This window comes from Piliocolobus tephrosceles, chromosome 21 (assembly GCF_002776525.5).
Source record: "Piliocolobus tephrosceles isolate RC106 chromosome 21, ASM277652v3, whole genome shotgun sequence".
Taxonomy (NCBI): domain Eukaryota; kingdom Metazoa; phylum Chordata; class Mammalia; order Primates; family Cercopithecidae; genus Piliocolobus; species Piliocolobus tephrosceles.
In genome coordinates this window covers 21,355,505-21,377,568 of record NC_045454.1, presented here as the reverse complement: position 1 = coordinate 21,377,568, position 22,064 = coordinate 21,355,505, and the positions used below count along the sequence as shown (strand labels likewise).

The window sequence follows — 22,064 nt, the reverse complement described above, 5'->3', positions numbered from 1 at the left end:
CAACAAGTTGAAACCCCATCTCTACTAAAAATACAAAAAATTAGCCAGGGGCAGTGGCATGCACCTGTAATTCCAGCTACTTGGGTGGCTGATGCAGGAGAATCAGTGGGACCTGGGAGGCGGAGGTTGCAGTGAGCAGAGATCTCACCACTGCATTCCAGCCTAGGCGACAGAAAGACTCCATCTCAAAAAAGAAAAAAAAAAAAAAAAAAAGAAGAAAAAGAAATACGTCTCCCCGGTTGGTCAGATATTGAAACACTTTTCCAGAGGGTCCCTCCCCCTACAGACACCCAACACCTTTCCAGAATCATCACCCAGTCCTCACTGTGGAGGCCAGACTCTGGGGGACAGAGAGGAGGTAAGGGGTCTGGGTCACCTCAGCTCACCTCACAGTGTTTGCCCCCAGCTGGGTCCTCGCAGGAAGAAGGTGTTGACCATCTTGGGGGCTGAGCAGCAGGCTCATTGCCCCTTGGCCCACCCTGGAAGTGCTCAGGAGGGTCCAAGGAGTCCTGCCTCAGGGTCTGGGCCTGCTCTGGGCTAGGAGGCAGGGGGCGGTGACTGGGTGAGTCTTGACACCTCACTTTTCAGCCTACCCTCACCCCAATCCCAGCGGCCTCTCCTGTGTCCCCAGGCGATCACAGCCATGGCACCTCCTACCCTCATATGGCCCCTGCCACCATGCCTACCCTCTTAGGAATAAGCTTCCAAAGCCCTGGCCCCCACCTCGTGCAGACGGTGCATCCAACAATGTCCGGCTCCCTAGGTGCTCCCGGTGGGTGGTTGAGGGGCTCTGAGCCAAATCTAGGGCCCAGAGGCAGGGACAGGGCCATGGCTGGGGGCCTGGGGACACAAAGTCAGGTGAGGGCAGCCAGTAAGACCTCTTCGCTAGACAAGGGTGTCCCAGAGCTCCTACACTGTAGTCACCGGGGCCTGAGGCTGCAGGAGAGGCCAGGACAGGTCTGGCTCCGCCCCTTCCAAGAGGAACCTGGACCCGGCCATTTGATGCCCAGCTCAGGTGACAGAAGAGCCACTTAACTCCTTCCTCCCTAGCAGGCCAGGAGCTAAATCTCCCAGCAAACTCCAGGCCATCCAAGAGGGTTCCAGATAGAACCCCTCCCCCACCTCCTCAAGAGCCATGGATTCTGCCCCACTGGGGACCCAGACATCTGACCTCCGGGGCCTACCATTTCGTTTAAGACCCTAGATGCCGCGCCCCTCAGGAACCCAAGCATCTGGCTCCCTAAAAAATAAAAATCTAAGACCAAGGAAAGATTTTTTGTTTATTTGGTATGGGGTCTTCTGTAGCTCACACAAAATTATTGGGAAAATAAATAAACCAGGGGAGCCCCCTCTGCCCACGGTTCCAAGGTCGCAGAGTCACAGCAGCCCCAAGGGGGCAGGAACCCGGGAATCCGAGGGGTCCCGGCCCTGGCGGTCACTTGCCCAGCAGAAGGCCGGCGCGCAGCACGCGGGGCACGCGGCGGATGGTCAGCGAGACCCGGGTGCCGCGCACCAGGCAGGCTCCAGGCCGCGCCGAAGGGCAGGCGGCCGCATTGGGCGGCGGGGAGGCGGCGTCCAGCGCGTCTACGCGGGCGGCGGCGATGCCGTGGAGGAGGCGCGTGTAGGCGGGGCCGCGGAGCACCAGCAGGCTGCGCGGTTCCAGCAGTAGCGAGGTGGTGGGCCGGGGCGGAGGCCGAGGCTGCAGGGTGGGTTGAGGGTCAGCGGGGCTCAAGAAGTCGGGGGGTGGGCGAGAGGTCGGCAGGCTTCGGGGATCAGCGAGTCCCCAGCAAAGGCTGAAGAGCAAGTGCGCTCACAATGATGGAGGCTTTGGTGGTTCAGGAGTGAAAATTGCTGGGGCCTGGGCTGGGGCTGCTAGGAAGGGAGGGCGAGGGCTCTCCAGTCCCTCGGGAGGGGGCAGGATCTAGGCGGCAGATGGGGGCGTCAAAGGGTCAGCGGACGGTGGGAGCTGCAGCTGGGATCTCCAAGGGGCTGGGGCTGGGGCTGGGACCCAGGAATCAGCAGTCCCCAGGAAATGCAGGCAGAGCTGGGCTGAGAGAGCATGGCTGAAGCCAGGACCAGGTGAGGACAGAGTGAGGCAGAGGTTAGAGGCAGTGGGGGTCCCCAAGGATATCAGGACATGAGAGGACAACCGCACAGCTAAGGGAGTATCAGAGCATCCAGGAGCATGCAGGGCTCCAGGGCAAGCCCCAAGGAGGAGTGGGTCAGGGTGTTCAGGGGTGTTTCTGTGAGCATTTCTAGGGGTGCTAGAAATGCATCACTCAGAGAAATCATGTGTCAGGGGCCAAGGAGAACCTGGGGGTGTCCTGCACCCCAAATCACATTCCTAGAGTAGCAGGACATCTGGGGCACCCTAAGCAGGGGCAGATAGGGCATCTGGGAGGAGGTGAGGCCCCCCTGAGTTAATGGCGGTGGGGTATCTGAGGATATCAGTGTCTGCTAGGGAGTCAGGGGCATCCACTCAGCAGGTTGGGGCATCGGGGAGCCTCTGGAAATCATGGCGTGTGGGGCACCCTGTAAGCAGATGGGCTGGGTATCTGGGAGGAAGTGGGTACACCCCATGAGGGGACAAGGGAAGGTATCTGGGAGAGTGCCAGGAGTACCCCAAAGGCATGTGGGACCAGGTCATCTTGGAGGATGTGTGAGGTTGAAGTGCCTACAAGCGGTTGGGGCAGTGTCTGGGGGCCCACCTGTTCTGTAGGGTCATCATCCTCCGGCCGCCGTGGCTCGTAGAAGTCCAGCACGGTGTGGGAGCCCAGGCTGATGGTGCTGACAGTCGGGTAGTACAGTGGTCCATCCTCGTGGGGCTGGGGAGTGGGCACCAGGGCTGGGCAGGGCAGGAGTCCACAACCCCCACCCTCTGGGTCAAAGCGGGGCTCCCAAGCCAGGGACAGGGAGGTGAATGCCTGCTTGGGAGATGTGGCTGCCTAATGAGTGAGGGTGGGTACAGGGTCCTCTGCCCCAGCATGGCTCAGAAGTCCGAGTGGGGGGACACGGGCCAAGGGTGTGTGGTTACCATGATGCCCTCCCCAGGCAGATACTGGTTCACAAGGACATGGTTAGCTGGGAGGCCTCCAAAGAGGCTGAGGTCAGACACTTTGTCCACGTAGCGCTGGAGCCATGGGGGCAGCCGCTCAGGAACCATCCCCCGGGGATGGGGAAGCCCACCTGGGGAAGGCAATGGGATCCTGAGGGCTCCCCCATAGCAACAGATTCCCCATTAGGGATTCCACAATGGCTGGAAGCACCCTGATCCCCTCAGGGACCCCTGACCCTTTGGAGATAGCCACTGGGTCCTTCAGAGGTTTACTCACTTCTCCAGACCACAGGCCCCTTTCAGATACTCCCAACTCATCAGGAAATCGCTAATCCCTCAGGACCTCCACTGACCCCTTTAAAATCCTCCTGGCTCTTGGGGCTCCTTGAGCTGTCAGGGACCCTCTGATGTCTTAAGTCTATTGGATCTGAGTCCCCTGCCCCAGCCTACATCCCAGAATCACTCATGCCCCAAGTCAGGGATACTTACCCCAGTTCTGTAACTTTCTCCCAGAGAGCTGGGTCCACTTTGGCTTTGGGGCATTAAAAACCTAGGAGGTGGGAAGGGGGTCACTCCTTTCTCAGGATCACACCTCTATGATTTTCCCACCTAGGTCAACATAGGGGCCTTTACCTCCGGAGTGGAAATGGGTCATCTCAGTGTCTGTGTGACCATTCCCTGGGGCGGTAGGTTCCTAGGATTTTGTGATTTGCTTTCTTTCCTGGGAATGCCTTTGGCCTCAAAGCCCATCCATGTCTACCAGGATTTAGCAATCAGGGCTGCACAACCATGGTCTGAGAGTTGTGGGTCTCAAAATCTACTCAGAGTGCTGGGGCTGGACAGGGCGTTTTTGGCCCAGCCAATAGTCTGCATTCTAATTTCCTGATTCCGTGCCAAACCCGGTGATTCACGCCTGTAATCCCAGCACTTTGGGAGGCCGAGAGGGGCAGATCACTTGAGGTCAGGAGTTCGAGACCAGCCTGGCCAACATGGGGAAACCCCGTCTCTACTAAAAATACAAAATTTAGCTGGGCGTGGTGGCACGCACCTGTAATCCCAGCTACTTGGGAGGCTGAGGCAGGAGAATTGCTTGAACCGGGGAGGCAGGGTGGTGGCACACACCTGCAATCCAAGCTACTCAGGAGACTGAGACACAAGAATTGGCTGAACCCAGGAGGCGGAGGCTACAGTGAACTGAGATCACGCCACTGCAGTCCAGCCTGGGCGACAGAGCAAGATTGTCTCAAAAAAAAAAACAAACAAAAATTCCTGATTCCTGGGCTCTCTGAGGACAGTTTGAGTTCTGCAGCCTCCTTGTTCCTATTGCCTGGGGAAGGAAACATGCAAAGCTGGGCTATCTCAGCACAGCAAAGAAAGTACTTTGAAAATCTTCCACTGCCAAGATCCTAATGGTCTAGAATGGGCTATCTCAGTCCAACAAGTCTATGCTCTAGTTGATAATCTACTCATTCCCTTCATGGTTATGGAGCTGTACTGGGCTATTTCAGCCCAGAAATTCTATAATATGTAGATTTTTCAATGCCAAGAACACAAAGGTCTGGAATGGGCTATCTCAGCAAAAAAGTCTGTGTTCTGTAGCTAATTTTTTCCTGGACTCAAGATCAGTGGGTTACTCCAACACAGGGAAGATCTGTGCTTTGTAACAGGCTCTGGGGCTGCAAAGGGCAGGGACTCTGAGCTTTGTAAATTCTTCTTTCCCCAAACCCTAAGAACAGAATGCAGACTGGGCCATCTCAGCATAGATGGTCTGTGTTTGGTAACTTTATTCCAAAGGTTCTGGGTCTATGCTGAGCTATTTTAGCACAGGAAAGAGTTTACTGGGCTATCTCCGCACAGAAATCTGAACACTAAATTCTTTACTCCCCAATTTCAATGATCTGAACTGGGCTATCTCAGCCTATGTTTATAACCCCCTATTCTCTAAGCTAGCAGGATTGGGCTATCTCAGTAGAGGCAGTATGAGCTCTGTAACTTCCTTGTTCCTTTTGCCAGGGTCTTCACTGCAGCCTTGTGGGCTCTCATACAGAGGATGGGCATTGGGGAGGAATATGGGAAGAGTGGGAAAACAGACCAGAAGGGCACTGAGGTCACCTGTCGAAGCAAATACTCCTCCTCTTCTTTGGAGATGAAGTCTGGGACATAGTAGATTACAGGTGGTGCCTAGGATAGAGAGACCTCCTTGAAGATGTGGCCTTTCAACCCACACAGAGGACATATCATCACAGAGGAACCCCTATGCCTGGAGACAGGCTCAGGATGTCCTCAGACAGGTCAGGGTCTGAAGTCAAGGGACCAGTGCCATTCCAGAATGGACTCTGACAGTAAGAATGAATTTGAAGGAAGGGGGCAGTCCCAACGCAAGAACTCAGGAGTCAGCCTGCCTCCTTCACCCTCTGCACCCCGAGTTCTGACAACCTGCTCCACTCTGAATGGTTCCAGGGCTGGGACTCTGGCGTCCTGCTCCTCCATCAACACCAACTCCTTGCACCTAATCCTGTAGGGAGGGGAGGACACGCTGAAGTCACTAGGCCTCCCACCCTAACACCACAGCGCAGCCTTCCACCCCATCACAGGCCAGGCCTCACCTCAGCCCTCTTCTGAAACTCACTTGGTCTCTAAAAGCTGAAACTTCAGCATCTTACAAGCCACACAGAGAGCCCCTAGACTCCACGCCCGGAAACAATGAACCCCAAGAATAATCCCCCATTACTCTGTTTACTAAGGGCCCATCAAACTACACATACGCCCTCTCAATCCTCCCACAGATAACGTTGTCTGGCCCCACACACAGGGAGCCTTTCTCAAAAGCTCTACATACAGCCCCCAGGGCTGCACCCCAGAACTCCTTTAAACACCTTGAGATCTCGCTTCAGACCTTCAACTGTGAGCCCGGCTATCAACACTCAGCGACCCCCGCCCCCCACCGAATCCCATTCTGTGCACCCCTGTGACCCCAACCTGAGCCTCCTCAGATATGTCCACCCTCAGCCTCCTCGGATCCTCCCATTTGGACGCCCCTCGGATTTCCCTTCCTGAGTGCCCCTTCACTCCAGCACCCTGGGATCTTTAGCTCTGAGGCTGACTCCCAAACCTTCTTCCCTCCCTGAATCCTTCAGACCCAGACCCCCGACTCTGAGCCTTTTAGGACTCCAAGCTCTGAGCTTCCTCTGACTCCTACTCTGGGGTCCCCCGGATCCCCAATTCCAGCCTTCCTAACACCCATCTCTACCCCCAGCATTCCCCAAAACTGACCGTCCACCAGCGTCCCCTCCAATTTCCAAATTCAACATCCCCATCCCCCTCCCAGCCATTTCCGCCCCACATTACAGGCGCTGAGCTCGCAGGCCAATGGGAGCTCCCAGAGGCCTCAAGGGCCCGCCTTCCACCCAATCGGCGCTCTCACTCAGTATTCGCCCTCCCACTTCATCCTCTCCCAGGGATAGGCCGCGCCTCCTGGTCTCTGAGCCATTGGCAGGAGGGCGTGGGCAGGGCATCGTCATCTGGCACTGGCCAATCAGAACTTAAGAACTGAACCGGGCCAGAGGCCAAGTGGACCCGGATGGGCGGGACGGGGGAATGCAGCCGTGACAGCCGCGGGAAGATACGAGAGGCTGCTAGAAGGACTTCCCGCGGCCAGCGCCAGCCGGTGCCCACGCCGCAGGGAGGCGAGACTGAAGGAAGCACCTCCTTTCCCGTCTTCTCCCAGCAAGGGAAACCCCCAAACAATGACCCGACACAGAGAGGCCATAGAAACGTCTTTATTGAAGAGGACAGGAGTCATGCTGAGTTTGGGGACATGCAGTGAAGGGGCAGTCGTGAGCTGTCCTTGGTGGTTGGGGCCCCAGGTCCGCCCTGGACTCCCTGGGCCTTCAGGTTCTCCCTCGGGCTGTTGGTCGGGCCCAGGTGCTGTGGGGTCCTTTGAGGCCAGTGACTAGAACGTAGGTTGAAATCGGGGTTCCAGGATTTGGGATCCCCTCAGGGCCTTGGGGCCTTCCATTTACTAGAGATGGAGGCTTTAGGATTTGGGGTTCCCTTAGGGCTGGGGATCTTGGAATTTGGTGTCTTGAAATCCGTGGACTCGGGGCATTGAAATTCTCCAGTTTCCAGGGATGGGAATTCCTGTGTGGGGTTTCCTGGTGCCTGTCAATAGGGCTTGAGGTGCCTGGGAGCCTGGAATGCATATTCTGACTGCAGTCTCCTCCATACCAGGCACAGCGACCTCATGATTGGGTTTCCTGGTGGCTTGGGATTGGATTTTCAAATTTGGGATTCCCTGGGGATTTGGGGATTCCATGATTCGGGGGTCCTGGGAGTTAGGGCATTGGGGTCTTCTAGGGGCTGTAGGACTTGAGGGCACAGGGGAGTTTGGGATGTGTGTACTCTAGGGTTTGGGATCCCCAGAGTCCTAGAGTGGGGCCTCCAAATTTTGGGGTTCCCCAAAGGGGGAAGTCGTTACTTAAAAAATAGATAATTTTCTGGGAGCCTGGCCAGCACAGGAGCTGTGGGCCATGTGGGGTGGGCTTCATACAAGGCACTGGGGGTTTCTTGAGGGTGCAGAGGGTAGGAAGACTTGGGGGTCCTGTAATTAGCACTTCCAGGACTGTTTTGGTGTCTGTAAATTAGGGGTGACAGTGGGCTGGTTATGGTGGGTTTCTCTTGAGGGGTAAGAACAAGGGTCTTTGTTAATGAAGGAAGTCTCTGATTGAGGGGCTGGAGTGTAAGGGCTTCAGGGTGACCATGGGGTCACGACATCTTGAGGGGACTGATGTTAAATGGGGAACAATGACATGAACGTCTGTTGCTCTTTTGCTTTGGGCGTGTGGCCTATGTTTATTTCAAGAGGACTTAGTGGGGAGTGTTTGTTAATGGGGAAGTTTCTGATCCAGGGTTGGGTGATTCAAGAATGTTCTGTTGTAATGCGTTATGTGGAGAGGGTCACCATCATTTGGGGTGATGTGGAAATCTGTTAATCTGGGAATCTGCTCTGTGGGGTTGGGGATAGGGACTAGCCTGAAGGTGCTACTCAGGGAATCTCTTTCTGGGTGAAATGGGGTCTGTATTTGGGGGTTATTATGGGGCTATCTGTTAATAATGGGGCCTCAATGATCGAGGGCTGGCTAACAGGGGTCTCTACTCTGGATGTGTTACTGGGAATCTCTATCTCAGGGTGACTCAGGGCTCTTCGGGTGTCAGGAGATGCTAGTGGGGACTCTGTCTCTTTGTCAGGTGTCCAGGGCCTCTAAGACTGCATCTCTGCCCTCAGCATCCAGGGGAACCAGCAGCAGAACAGCAACCTGGAAAGGAGAATGACAGGGTCATGCCCTTAGGCAGGCAGCGGGGACATCTGCACCCATCACCCCCAGCCTTTCCCCCGGTGTTTGCTATCAGGCCTTTCTGGATTTTGCCTCTACCTCTCTGGCTGTGGTTTGTTTGTTTGTTTGTTTTCTGAGACGGAGTCTCCATGTCACCCAGGCTGGAGTGCTGTGGCATGATCTCAGCTCACTCTCTGCCTCCCAGGTTCAAGCAATTCTCCTGCCTCAGCCTCCCGAGTAGCTGGGACTACAGAGTGTATACCATCGTGTCCGGCTAATTTTTGTGTTTTTGGTACAGACGGGGTTTTACTATGTTGACCAGGCTGGTCTTGAACTCCTGACCTCAGGTGATCCAGCTGCCTTGGCCTCCCAAAGTGCTGGGATTACAGGCATGAGCCACCCCGCCTGGTCTGTAGCTGTTATTCTGAGGCTCATGTGGAGTGAAGGGTGTTCTGCTTCCTTTACTGCCGACCCGAAAGTGGAAGTCACTAGAATTCAGTGCGGGGCCCTACACCCTAAACACTGTTTCTGGGTATGCTAACAAGTTACAAGTTTTCCTAACCTCTCTTTCCAGCCCTGACCAGAGCTCCAGATCTCTGGGTCCAACTGCCTTGTGGATCCCTCTCCCTGAATGTCACATAGGAGAGGGGACAGGGGTTGGCCACACACCTGGAAATGGAGTTCTCTGATGCAATGTCCTTTGGGGTCCGGACTGTGGTGAAGGTGCGTTTGGGCTGCGTCACTGAAGAGGAGGTCAGGATGTCAAGTGAGGGGATGACAGACCACCTGTGTCCTCAATACTCATTCAGACCCCTTCTCATTAATACCTCCCCATGTCTCCAGCCCCTACCTGGATCCCACATTCCCAATACCCATCTGGGCCCCTTGTCCATAATTCCCACCATGTCCCCCATTGACTATCCCTTTCCCCAGTATCTGCTCAATCTCATGTCCCCAAAGAGCCTTGTTGCTAACTTCCTCATACCCTTCAGCACCCATCTTTTTGGGGACCTTGTCTCATCATTTTCCTGGACCCTGTGTCCCCCATTAAATACCAGAGACTGTCACCAGTATATACCTGAGAACCTAGGACCCTTCCTCCCATCCCCAAACTTACACTCCCCACATATCATCTCCCAACTCACTTGTCACTTGATGCACTTTTTTGGCTCCAACACTGTCCCCAGGGGGATCAGTGGATCCGCCAATCCTGAGGAGACACGGGGATGGGGGAGAGGTCAGAGCCACAAGAGGCCAGAGTCTGACTGGGGGCTGAGGGGTGTCCACACTGTCCTGCTGGTCTGGGAGGAGGAGGCCATCTGACGGGGGATCAGGGCTCCAGGTGGTACCCTGGGTTGGGGCTAGAAGTTTGGGCTCACCTCTGAATACGGGATGCTGGTGCGAAGACCCCATGCCTCGGGGGGCAAGTGAAGTACCGGACGCCGAAGACAGAGCCGTCATGCTTGCCTGTGGGCTGGTCCAGCTCAATGCCATACCAGTAACCTACAGCACGAGGGTGTCAGGATTTCTCAAGGCCCTGCCTGGCCCCCGGCCCAGAGTCCCCATCCTCACCTGGGGCAAAGTCTGTCTTCCCATAGAAGCGCACGATCCCCTGCTTCTGGCCCGCGACAAGGACCTGGTCTCCAACCTCGGCCTTGGCCCCATCACGCTGCTGCAAGCTGCCCAGAGATGGGGATGATGGGGTCTTCTTCTTGCCTAAGGGAAGAAGGTGCAGGAGGTGGGTAGGGGGGTGATGCCAGCTTTGGGAACCCCATGCCACCTGGAAAACCCCAAGGTAGAAACCCTGTTCTGGGTTTGAAGTGAAACTGAATCCCAGATGCCAGAGAATTAGGAAGGGGCTTTAGGCCTGAAAGGAAACCAAGTCAGAGAACCTGAAGAACCCCAAAATCCTTTCTCAAAGCTGAGGATATGTTGGATTAGGAAAAAGTGAGTCAGAAGTCAGGAACCCAGAAACTGTCCTTTTAAAATGAAAGGAAAGGCCAGGCGCAGTGGCTCATGCCTGTAATCCCAGCACTTTGGGAGGCCGAGGCAGGCGGATCATGAGGTCAGGAGATCCAGACCACGGTGAAACCCCATCTCTACTAAAAATACAAAGCATTAGCTGGGCGCGGTGGCAGGCGCCTGAAGTCCCAGCTACTCGGGAGGCTGAGGCGGAATGGCGTGAACCTGGGACGCGGAGCTTGCAGTGAGCCGAGATTGTGCCACCACATTCCAGCCTGGGCGACAGAGCGAGACCCCATCTCAAAAAAAAAAAAAAAAAAAAAAGAAGGGAGAATTTGGGTCTGAGAGTAAATCAGGCTGGGTGCAGTAGCACAGGCCTGTAATCCTAGCACTTTGAGAGGCCGAGGCAGGTGGATCACTTGAGGTCAGGAGTTTGAGACCAGCCTGGCCAACATGGCAAAACCCTGTCTCTACAAAAAAAATACAAACATTAGCCGGATGTGGTGGGCGCCTGTAATCCCAACTACTTGGGAGGCTGAGGCACGAGAATCGCTTAAACCCGGGAGGCAGAGGTTGCAGTGAGCCAAGATCGCGCCACCACACTCCAGCCTGGGCAACAGGGCAAGACTCTTGTCTCAAAAAAAAAAAAAAAAGTAAATCAAATGACCAAAGCCAGGATCTCCACAGATTCTTCCCTAAACCTGGGGGAGACCTTTGGACCTAAGAGGAAACTAAGTCACAGAGGGCAGGGAACCCAAAGGTCTTCTAAGAACTAGGGGGGACCAGTACTGAGCCAAAGGGGAAACTGAGTCACAGAAGTCGGGAACTCAGAGCTTGTCTTCCAAAACTGGAGTTTGGGCCTGAGGAGAAACTGAGTCACAGAAGCTGAGCTACCCACACAACATCCCCAAACTCGCTCTTCCCACCAGGATCCCCTCTCTGACCTTTGTGTTCCCTGCGGCCTTTGCCGGTGACACGGGAGAAGTCCATCCGGGGGGTCCGGGGCGTAGAGGTGACAGAGGAGGGGGGTGCGTCCACTGCCTTGGAGATCTTGGACACGGAGGCAAAGAGACCTACAAGTACAGAGTTCGAGCCTGGTGTTGTCCAAGCCTCTGCCCTCAGCCCCCACCCCCATCCCCTATTTCCCAGTCAGCAGCATCAGAACTGCTAAGTGGACCCCCGGCCGCACCCCTCTTGGGCCCCAGGTGGGACTAACCCTGCTTGGGGGGGCAGATGAAGTACCGAACGCCCCCAACGCTGCCATCATTCTTGCCCTCAGGCTCGTCCAGCTCCACGCCCACCCACTGGCCGCTGGCAAACTCCGTAGTCCCACAGAACCGTAGTGTGCCCGTCTGGGGAGAGAAGGGAGGTGATGGCTGAGGACGGAATGCTGGGAGGCCAACGTGGAGTGCTCGCACACAGGCAGCAAGGTGGGGTGCATAAGGCCACCCTGGGCCCAAACCCCAGGTCACACATCACCATTTGCTGGCTACATGAGTTAACCTCTCTGTGCCTCAACTTCCTTTGCTGTGAAATGGGAACAAATTATACTCACCTTATAGGATTGTTAAAGAGTTGCCCTGTCTCATATAGTGAATAGTGACTAGCCACGTAGGACAATTTAAATGTATTTATTATTATTATTATTATTATTATTTTATTATTATTTCAGACGGAGTCTCGCTCTGTTGCCAGGCTGGAGTGCAGTGGCATGATCTTGGCTCACTGCAAACTCTGCTTCCTGGGTTCAAGCAATTCTCCCGTCTCAGCCTCCCAAGTAGCTGGGACTACAGGTGTGCACCACCACGCCTGGCTAATTTTTGTATTTTTAGTAGAGACGGGGTTTCACCATATTGGTCAGGCTGGTCTGGAACTCCTGACCTCAGGTGATCCACCCGCCTCAGTCTCCCAAAGTGCTGGGATTACAGGCATGAGCCACTGTGCCTGGCCAACAATTTAAACTTAAACTAAGGCTGGCTGCGGTGGCTCATGCCTGTTATCCCAACACTTTGGGAGGCCAAGGCTGGGGGATTACTTGAGGCCGGGAGTTTCAGACCAGCCTGGGTGAAAATGGCGAGACCCTCTCATCTTAATCTGTTCCAAAATACAAAGGCAGCAAGACCCTATTCTCTGTAAAAGAAAGAAAAAAGGTAGCCAGGTGCAGTAGCTCAAGCCTGTAGTCCCAGTTACTTGGGAGGCTGAGGTGGGAGGATCGCTTGAGCCCAGGAGTTCAAGGGTGCAGTGAGCTATGACTGTGCCACTGCACTTCAGCTTGGGCAACAGAGCAAGACCCTGTCTCAAAAATAAATAAATACATGCCTTAGGAACAAGACTCAGATAATTTTTTAATTTAAAAATAAATAAATTTAGTCTCCGGGCGCGATGGCTCACACCTGTAATCCCAGCACTTTGGGAGGCCGAGGTGCGAAGATCACCTGAGGTCAGGAATTCAAGACCAGCCTGGCCAACATGCTGAAACCCCCATCTCTACTAAAAACACAGAAATTAGCTGGGCGTGGTGGCACACGCCTGTAACCCCAGCTACTCGGGAGGCTGAGGCAGGAGAATTGCTTGAACCCTGGAGTGTTGCAGTGAGACCAGATAGCGCCATTGCACTCCGGCCTGGACAACAGAGCAAGACTCTGTCTCAAGAAAAAACATAAATAAAAATAAAAATCAATAAATTTAAACTAAAAGTGCATTTCCCCAGTCACACTAGTCATATTTCAAGTGCTCAATTGTCACATGTGGCTTGTAGCTACTTTACTGAACAGCACAGACACAGAATATTTCCACCAATACAGAAAGCTCTGTTGGACAGGGCTGTCATAGAGAAATTAAAACCCTGAGAACAGGCTTGGCATTAAGTAAAGGATCAGCAAGTATTCGTTATTGAAAAATAGTTTTTTTCTATTTTAGAGACAGGGTCTCACTCTGTGGCCCAGGCTGGAGTGCAGTGGTGCAATCATAGCTCAGTGTAACCTTGAACTCCTGGGTTCAAGCAATCTTCGCTCCTCAGTCTCCCAAGTAGCTGGGACTACAGGTGCACGCCACCAAAGCCTGGCTAATTAAAACAACAACAACAACAACAAAACTTGTTTTTAAAAATAGAAATGGAGTATCCCCATGTTGCCCCCCACGTTAGTATTAAGCTCCTGGCCTCAAGCAATCCTCCCCATCTTGGCCTCCCAAAGTGCTGGGATTATAGGTGTGAAGCCACTCTGCCCAGTCTGTTAGCTATTATCATGCTGTAACTTTGGTCAGGGGACTTCTTGAACCTCAGTTTCATCTGTAAAATAGAGATAGTAAGATACCTCATGGCGTGATTGTCTGATGGAAACATTTTTTTTTTTTTGAGACAAGGTCTCGCTTTGTCACCCAGGCTGGGGGTGCAGTGGCATGATCTCAGCACAGTGCAGCCTCAAACTCCTGGGCACAAGTGATCCTCTCACTTCAGCCTCCTGAGTAGCCAGGACTACAGGTGTGCGCCACCATGCCTGGTTAATTTTTTCATTTTTAGTGGAGATGTGGTCTCACTATGTTGCCCAGGCTGGTCTCGAACTCCTGAGCTCAAGCGATCCTTCTGCCTCAGCCTCCCAAAGTGCTGGGACTATGGGCATGAGTCACCACATTAGGCGGAAACATTTTTAATACATGTAAAGTTGCTTAATGTGTAAAGTTCACTAAAAGCCTTTAGTAAGTGTGGTTATCATCATTATGGGAGGCTCATTCACCTCTCCATGTCTCAGTTTCTTGTCTATATAATTGGCTAATCAATTAGTGCTGATCTTAGAGGGTTGGTGGAGGGACTAGAACAGTGCCTGGCACACACAAAGAGCATTTAGTATGCACTGGACTCTGTTCTAATGGCCTTATGCATTTTAATTAATTTAAACCTCAACCAGCCCCCTAAGGTGGGTACTATTATCATCTCCATTTACAGATGAAGACATTGATGCCCAGAGAGGCAGAATCACTGGCTCCAGGTCCCACAGCTGGGAAGTTGCACAGCTGAGATTTACCTGGGCAAGTCTCTGGGCCTGAGCCCATGACGCTGTGCTATGCTGCTTCTCTAAGGGGCAGTGATTGGTATTCCATGTCTTCAGATAAAGGTTTTCACCTGTTGGAGGCTCTTGCGGTCTGGCTTACAAAATGGGAAGAGTCAACCCAAACTTCTTTCAGAATTGTGCAATGGATACGATTAGATCGTGCACCATCAGAATGCTTTCTGGATGGGGCCGTGTGCAGTTGCTTATGCCTGTAATCCCAGCACTTTGGGAGCCAAGGCGGGTGGATCACTTGAGGGCAGGAGTTTGAAACCAGCCTGGCCAACATGGCGAAACCCATTGCTACTAAAAATAAAAATAAAAAATTAGCCAGGCTTGTTGGCACACACTTGTAATCCCAGCTACTCGGGAGGCTAAGACATGAGAACAGCTTGAATCCGGGAGGCAGAGGTTGCTGTGAGCCAAGATCGTGCTACTGCACTCCAGCCTGGGTGACAGAGCGAGACCCATCTCAAAAAAACAAAAACAAAATTCAAACTCCTTCCGGTAGCCTACAGGTCTGCTGTGACCCAGCCTTGCTGACCTCTCCACCTCACCCCGCTTCCCATAACTCCCTCATCACAACTGCCCCTTCCTGCCTCTGTGTCTCCATACCTACTGTATCCTCTGCTTCCTTATCTTTGCAGAGGAAGCTCTTTCCTTAGTCTGGACATCACCTCCTTAGAGAAGCCTTCTCAGAACACCCCAGCTAAAACCACCCCAGCATTCAGCCAGGGACAATTTACTAAATCCAAACATGTAATGGTGTTCACAGCCCTTGTTGCTACCAGAAATTACTTTTGTTTGTTTGTTTGTTTGTTTCAGTAGAGGCGGGATCTCGCTATGTTGCCCAGGTCGGTCAGGAGTTGTTAAACTCCTGGCCTCTAAAAACTCCTGGCCTCTAACAACTCCTGGCCTCAAGTGATCCTCCCACCTCAGCCTCCCAAAATGAGCATGGGCCCAGTGTACGGGGAGGGCCCTGCGCCTCAGGGACTATACTTTGGGATCTGAAGCTTCGGGTTCCAGATGGGGCCTGAGTTCTGGGTGGTTTTCAGCGTGTTGGGTCTGGGGGCCTAGGCTTTGGGGCTCATGATTACAGGTTTAAACCACCATGCCCAACCCAGAAATTATCTCAACCAGAGGTTTACTTTCTTGACTGTCTCCGCTTCATTACAAGTGGAGCTCCATGAGAGCAGGGCAGGGGCAGACACAGCCCTCCCTCCCTAAGGACAGACTGGGTCCCGTATGGAGCCTGAGGGACACCAGGAAATGAACTTGGAGTCCCTAGATAAATGAAGATTCTCTCTGCCCTCTGGGCTGTGATACCTGCTACCCCTAGCTGAGACTCCTTTCTCCCTTTTTTTCCCTGGCTTGCTCCTCCACATCTGCAATTTGGGTGCATTCCCCATCACACTCTAATCACTCTGGCCTGGACTTTCCTAGCCAGACTTGCCTCTGAGAGCAGAGGGGCCTGATCGAGGACCACAAGACCCAGGGGGAGCCACAGGTGCACAGAGCTGCGCAGATATCTCTGCTTACCCCTCCCCATGGCAGCCATGACCTCTCTCGGCCGTCACTGTCAGATGATGAGTTGTTTCCCCCCCTGGATGGAGAGCTCAGCACAGGGTGAGGCTCAAAGGAGACACCCACAGAACAACTGAGACGAAATCAAATACTGGGTGGATAGTTAGGATGGCAAGCAGACAAAGGGGACGGACTGCACTCTGCCCAAGGACACAGCTCCAAGGAATTAAGGGGCCGAGTCCCACCCCCACCCACCACGCCAACACACACCCCAACCCCTGACCTTCTGGCCATCCAGCAGCACGCGGTCTCCCAGGCGCAAGCCCAGTGCGCTAAGCATGAGATTGCCTGGGACGTTGTCATAGTTGGGTAGCGTGACCTTGGGGAGGGCGCAAGATAGCGGCACCGCCTCTTCCAGAAGTGTCCGCAGCTCCTTGGCCACCAGCGCCGCCTCTGCCTTGTCCAGGGACATGTCCATAGGATCTGGGACCACCTCCGCCGGCACCTGTCCTTTTCGATTCTGGGGGCCAATGGGAAGAGGGGGCGGGGACTCAATGGCACAGGCCACACCCCCATGGAGGCCCTGACCCTAGAGACCACCAGTCTGGGTGATGCAGGGGTAGGACTAGGTCATACCCTGGGCCAACCTGGGAATAAGAAGGGGCAGGGCAAGGCCGGGTAAGGTGGCTCATGCCCGTAATCCCAGTACGTTGTGAGTCCGAGGCAGGCAGATCGCTTGAGGTCAGGAGTTCAAGACCACCCTGGTCAACATGGTGAAACCTTGTCTCTACCAAAAATACAAAAATTAGCCGGGTGTGGTGGCGTGTGCCTGTAATCCCAGCTACTCGGGAGGCTGAGGCAGGAGAATCCCTTGAATCTAGGAAGCAGAGGTTGCAGTGAGCTGAGATCATGCTACTGCACTCCAGCCTGGGTGACAGAGCGAGACTCCATCTCAAAAAAAAAAAAAAAAAAAAGAAGGGGCAGTGCAGAAAGGAGCAGACCACATCCCCGGGAAACCCACCCGTGAGACCCAGGGCTGGGGGTGTGTCAAGTAATTGAGGGTGGGCCTGGGGCTGTAGGCAGTAGGGATGAGGGCGACACTTCAGTGCTGTAGGTCACGCCCCCAGGGAAGCAATCTCTGGAGACCCCAAGCCTGTAATTAGGACATGTGGGAGATGAACATTGAGAATGGGTTCCTGTGGGCCGGGTGCAGTGGCTCATGCCTGTAATCCTAGCACTCTGTGAGGCCGAGGTAGGCAGATCACCTGAGGTCAGGAGTTCGAGACCAGCCTGACCAACATGGTGAAATTCCATCTCTACTAAAAATACAAAAATTAGCCAGGTGTGGTGGCGCGTGCCTATAATTCCACCTACTCAGGAGGCTGAGGCAGGAGAATCGTTTGAACCTGGTAGGCAGAGGTTGCAGTGAGCAGAGATTGCACCACTGCAATCCCGCCTGGATGACAGAGCCAGGCTCCGTCTCAAAAAAAAAAGAGAGAGAGAGTGAGAGTGGGCTCCTGTGGTATATAGTCAGGAGTCAAACTCTGGGCCAGTGGGGAATGGGGAGAGGCAGGGTCTCAGGGACACAGGCCATGTTCCCCCAAGATACTGGTGCCTGGACAGCTGCAGAGTAATTAGCATTGTGGATGGAGCCTGGTAATGCATGGGTTGGAAATCAAAGATCATATTGAGGGCTTAGGAGGGGACCAACCCTCTCATTCACAGAGGGCCTCGACTTACTTTCCTCATGTCCTTGAAATGCTGTTATGTACTGCCACGGGGTAGGCTGGATGACCCTGGGCAGATCCCTTAATCTCTGCCTCAGTTTCCCCATTGTAAAACAAGGCTTATAATAGACTTCACCCGACATGTAATGAACACTAGGCAAATTTCAGCTGTTACTGCATTTGCTGAATGTACAGACATTTGTAGTATCTGGGAAGTCACGGGAAACACAGAAACCTGCTGGAGGGAAGTGGGGGAGGACGGGAGCAGGAGGGTAACGGGTTCTGGGCAAGGGTGGCAGTACCCTCAGTGCAGGGTTGGCGCCGTGCTCCAGCAAACATTTGGCGGCGCCCAGGCACAGGCTAGAAGCAGCGATGTGCAGGGCTGAGCCGTGGTTGAAGTCACTGCACGTGGAGTTCACCACTGGAAGTGGGCAAGAGGAGGGGTTCCGGGTGAGCGCCTGTGGGACCCCAGCCCTCCTCCTACCTCGGGGCTCATCTCTTAACTTGCAGGTCCCAGAGCCTCCGACGTGGAGCCCCGCCCCCACCTCGGAGCCCCACTCCCCTTCGCGGCCGCGCCCCTCCCTAGAGTGGTAGTCCACTGAGCCCCCTCTCCCACGCCTCCAGCCTCCCGCTGTCTCCTCAGATCGCCATCCTCCTTTCCCTCGCAGCCTGGCCCTCACCTGGGTCTCCGCATCCCTCACCCAGGTCCTTGCCCCCTCCCAGCCAGGGCTCTCCTCCTCACCTCGCGGCCGCGCGCCCTTCAGCAGCACACGCACGAGGTCGGGCACATCAAAATAGGCCGCGTAGTGAAGCGCGTTCATGTTGGTCCAGCGGCTGCGCAGGGTCACATCTGCGCCCAGCGCCAGCAGCTGCTGCGAGAGGCGTACGGCTGCCGCGGGGTCCCCTGCACGATAGGCCGGATCAGCTTGGAACCCCCATTCCAGAGCATGGGCCCAGTGTACGGGGAGGGCCCTGTGCCTCAGGGACTATACTTTGGGATCTGAAGCTTCGGGTTCCAGATGGGGCCTGAGTTCTGGGTGGTTTTCAGCGTGTTGGGTCTGGGGGCCTAGGCTTTGGGGCTCATGACTTGGAGGTGGGGGCCCTCACCGACTCCGTGGGCCCCAGCCTTGCACGCATAGTGGAGCAGTGTCATGTCGGTCAGCCCGTCACGATCGTTCACATGGCAGCCTCGGCGCAGAATCTGTGAGTACCAGGGGAGCAGGGAGGGTCACCCACACATGTGGGGAACCACATCTCCACTCTCCCTGGTTTCCCCAGTGTTCTTACCTCATTGCCGATGACATCTATCTTGTGCTGAACTTGGGGCACCCACTGGCGCACAATGGCAAACAGCTCGGGGATGGTGGTCTGAGGGTCAAACAGGATCTCCTGGCACGCCGGGTCATTGGGATCGAAGAAGGTGAAAGCTGGGGTGGCAAGAGGTCCAAGGTCACCCCACGCAACTGACCCCCTCCTTCCAGCCTCAGTAGGGGAGCTCTAGGTCTTTGCCTTTTAGAGCCTCTAATGCGGGATCTCAAGCTGGTGGCACATGGGCCACAGTCAACCCACAGGCATTTTCTGTGTGGCCAGCATGAGGTTTCAAACTCAGGTGGGTTCACATAAAAATCTTGATGCCCAGTGTGTCTTGAAAAATTGGAAGATCAGGCAATTCCCAAATAGCAGCAAACTCCACCCCCTGAAACAAAAGCCGGACAGAGAGTGCAGTACCTTGGAGTCTGCATGTCCAGGGGGACTGCTACTGACCTCACCCACTGTTGCCCTGTGAGAGTATGAGTGAAGTTTGGCTGAATCCCCAGAGCAAAAATAAATAAAGCTGGAAGTCCTGGTTTTTTTTTTTTTTTTTTTTTTTGAGACGGAGTCTCGCTCCCTCGCCCAGGCTGGAGTGCAGTGGCCGGATCTCAGCTCACTGCAAGCTCCGCCTCCCGGGTTTAAGCCATTCTCCTGCCTCAGCCTCCGGAGTAGCTGGGACTACAGGCGCCCGCCACCTCGCCCGGCTAGTTTTTTGTATTTTTTAGTAGAGATGGGGTTTCACCGTGTTAGCCAGGATGGTCTCGATCTCCTAACCTCGTGATCCGCCCGTCTCGGCCTCCCAAAGTGCTGGGATTACAGGCTTGAGCCACCGCGCCCGGCCCAAGTCCTGGTTTTTAATAAAACTCTCCCAATTGTTTCAAATACCATGTAGCCCACATAAAATGTATCCATGACTGGGCACAGTGACTCACATCTATAATCCCAATGCTTTGGGAGGCCAAGGCAGGAGGATTGCTCGAGCCCATAAGTTTGAGACCAGCCTGGGCAACATAGCAAGACCTCTGTCTTTATAAAAAGTTTTAAAATTAGCCATGTGTGGTGGTGTGCATTGGAGCTACTCAAGGAGATTGAGACAGGAGGATTGCTTGAGTCCAGGAGTTCAAGGCTGCAGTGAGCCATGATCGTGCCACTGCATGCCAGCCTAGGCAACAGAGCAAGACCCTGTCTCTAGAAATATAAAAAATAAAAATAGAGGCTGGGCACGGTGGCTCACACCTGTAATCCCAGCACTTTGGGAGGCCAAGGCAGGCGGATCACCTGAGGTCAGGAGTTCGAGACCAGCCTGGTCCAACATGGTGAAACCCTGACTCTACCAAAAATACAAAAATTAGCTAGGCGTGGTGGTAGGGGCCTGTAATCCCAGCTACTCAGGAGGCTGAGGCAGGAGAATCACTTGAACTCGGGAGGCAAAGGCTGCAGTGAGCCGAGATGGCGCCACTGCACTCTAGCCTGGACAGAGAGCGAGACTCTGTCTCAAAAAAAGTAAATAAATAGGCCGGGCGCGGTGGTTCATGTCTGTAATCCCAGCACTTTGGGAGGCCGAGACAGGCGGATCACGAGGTCAGGAGATCGAGACCATCCTGGCTAACACAATGACACCCCATCTCTACTAAAAATACAAAAAAAAATTAGCCAGGCATGGTGGCGGGTGCCTGTAGTCCCAGCTACACGGGAGGCTGAGGCAGGAGAATGGCATGAACCCGGGAGGCGGAGCTTGCAGTGAGCGGGATGGCACCACTGCACTCCAGCCTGGGCAACGGAGCGAGACTCCGTCTCGGGGAAAAAAAAAAAAAAAAGTAAATAAATAAATAAAATAAAAATAAAAATAAAATAAAATGTATCTATGAGCAGGAATCAACCTGTGCCCAGCAAGGGTGGTGCCTAGAGGCACTTCTGTCTCCTCCCACTCGACTCTAAGGAGTACTGCTCTCTGTGACATCAGCATCCAGCACAGGGCACTGGCACGTGGCAGGAACTCAGTGCATGGTGAATGAACGAGTACATGAATGATCAGATTATACACAGCCCAGGGAAGTGCCACATAGAAGGTGTCTCCAGGAATCAGTCGGCATGCTCCTTTTAGAACTGCAGTCACATCATAGCCCTGCTTGGCTTAGAACCCTCCTCCAGCTCCCATCTCATCCAGAGAACAGACTGAAGTCTTCCCCATGGCCCTCAGGGCTCTGCACATCCAGCCCCTCAGTTCTCAGCCCTCTCCCCTCACTTATTCCCCTTTCCTCATTTTCCACATTGGGCTCCCTCTGTCCCTCCCACGTGCCAAGCAAATTCCTATCTCAGGGTCTTGGCACTTGCTATTTTTCTCACTCGGAATAGACTTCCCACACATCTTCACAAAGCTTTATAGATCTTTGCTCAAATGTCATCTCCTCAGACAGGCCTCCCCAAACCACACTGTCTAAATCGGCACCCGCCCTTCTCCATCTCCTACTCTTTCTTTTCTTTTTTTTTTAAGAGATAGGATCTTAGCTGGGCATGGTGGCTCATGCCTGTAATCCCAGCACTTTGGAAGGCCAAGGCGGGCAGATCACAAGGTCAGCAGTTTGAGACCAGCCAGACCAACATGGTGAAACTCCATCTCTACTAAAAATACAAAAATTAGCTGGGCGTGGTGGTGGGCGCCAATAATCCCAGCTACTCAGGAGGCTGAGGCAGGAGAATCGTTTGAACCAGGAAGGCAGAGGTTGCAGTGAGCCAAGATCGCGCCATTGCACTCCACCCTGGAGCCCGTCTCAAAAAAAAAAAAAAAAAAAGATAAGGTCTTATTGGAATGCAATGTTGTGATCATAGCTCACTACAGCCTTGAACTCCTGGGTTCAAGTGATCCTCCTGCCTCAGCCTCCCTGGTAGCTGGGACTACAGTACACACCACCATACCCACTATTTTTTTTTGTAGTAACAGGGTCTTGCTATGTTGCCTAGGCTGGTCTCAAACTCCTGGGCTCAAGCGATCCTCCCACCTTGGCTTCCCAAAGCACTGAAATTACTGGTGTGAGCCACCATGCCCTTTCTTTCTTTCCTTCTTTCTTTCTTTCTTTCTTTCTTTCTTTCTTTCTTTCTTTCTTTC

General features: G+C 53.8%; 3 protein-coding genes across 7 annotated transcripts in view; all 3 read right to left on the bottom strand.

The window, feature by feature from the left end:
• Positions 1-1,317, bottom strand: part of SYNE4 (spectrin repeat containing nuclear envelope family member 4) — a 6,411-nt gene extending 5,094 nt beyond the window's left edge. Inside the window, exons 1-3 of one of the 2 annotated variants that reach the window (XM_023198172.1) lie at positions 1,185-1,317; positions 724-840; positions 387-537 (exon numbers count right to left, since the gene is read on the bottom strand). In XM_023198172.1, coding sequence (XP_023053940.1) covers positions 387-537; positions 724-830 — 258 coding nt within the window. In that variant the 5' untranslated portion in view covers positions 831-840; positions 1,185-1,317. Of the gene's footprint in view, positions 1-386; positions 538-723; positions 1,160-1,184 lie in introns of those variants that run through there. The other variant, XM_023198173.1, reaches the window with a different exon arrangement.
• ALKBH6 (alkB homolog 6) lies at positions 1,267-6,414 on the bottom strand. 3 transcript variants are annotated; one of them, XM_023198174.1, is made up of 7 exons: positions 6,329-6,414; positions 5,492-5,570; positions 5,168-5,236; positions 3,545-3,605; positions 3,035-3,186; positions 2,709-2,825; positions 1,267-1,699 (listed from the first exon to the last, which is right to left on the bottom strand). In XM_023198174.1, the coding sequence occupies exons 1-7, from the start codon at positions 6,385-6,387 to the stop codon at positions 1,436-1,438; spliced, it is 801 nt and encodes a 266-aa protein (XP_023053942.1). In that variant the 5' UTR covers positions 6,388-6,414; the 3' UTR covers positions 1,267-1,435. The 3 variants fall into 3 exon arrangements, with proteins under 3 accessions (XP_023053942.1, XP_023053943.1, XP_023053944.1); XM_023198175.1 differs by having other exon boundaries at positions 2,709-2,787; XM_023198176.2 differs by having other exon boundaries at positions 1,583-1,793; positions 2,709-2,787.
• Positions 6,415-6,819: 405 nt separating this feature from the next.
• Positions 6,820-22,064, bottom strand: part of CLIP3 (CAP-Gly domain containing linker protein 3) — a 20,366-nt gene continuing 5,121 nt past the window's right edge. For both annotated transcript variants that reach the window (XM_023198181.3, XM_023198180.3), the window contains 12 exons: positions 18,935-19,074; positions 18,755-18,848; positions 18,390-18,551; positions 17,950-18,068; positions 16,204-16,440; positions 11,567-11,702; positions 11,295-11,423; positions 9,961-10,104; positions 9,768-9,891; positions 9,534-9,598; positions 9,058-9,130; positions 6,820-8,370 (listed from right to left, as the gene is read on the bottom strand). In XM_023198181.3, coding sequence (XP_023053949.1) covers positions 8,316-8,370; positions 9,058-9,130; positions 9,534-9,598; positions 9,768-9,891; positions 9,961-10,104; positions 11,295-11,423; positions 11,567-11,702; positions 16,204-16,440; positions 17,950-18,068; positions 18,390-18,551; positions 18,755-18,848; positions 18,935-19,074 — 1,478 coding nt within the window. In that variant the 3' untranslated portion in view covers positions 6,820-8,315. The remainder of the gene's footprint in view (positions 8,371-9,057; positions 9,131-9,533; positions 9,599-9,767; positions 9,892-9,960; positions 10,105-11,294; positions 11,424-11,566; positions 11,703-16,203; positions 16,441-17,949; positions 18,069-18,389; positions 18,552-18,754; positions 18,849-18,934; positions 19,075-22,064) is intronic.

Bases quoted from the DNA above. Each gene is read 5' to 3' on its own strand.
- ALKBH6 (XM_023198174.1), bottom strand. From the start codon at position 6,387: ATGGCTGGGAGGGGGATGGGGATGTTGAATTTGGAAATTGGAGGGGAC. The intron at 3,606-5,167 runs GTGACCTCAGTG...CCCACCTCCTAG, and splicing joins AGGAGTATTTGCTTCGACAG to GTTTTTAATGCCCCAAAGCC. The intron at 3,187-3,544 runs GTAAGTATCCCT...TGCCTTCCCCAG, and splicing joins GAGAAAGTTACAGAACTGGG to GTGGGCTTCCCCATCCCCGG.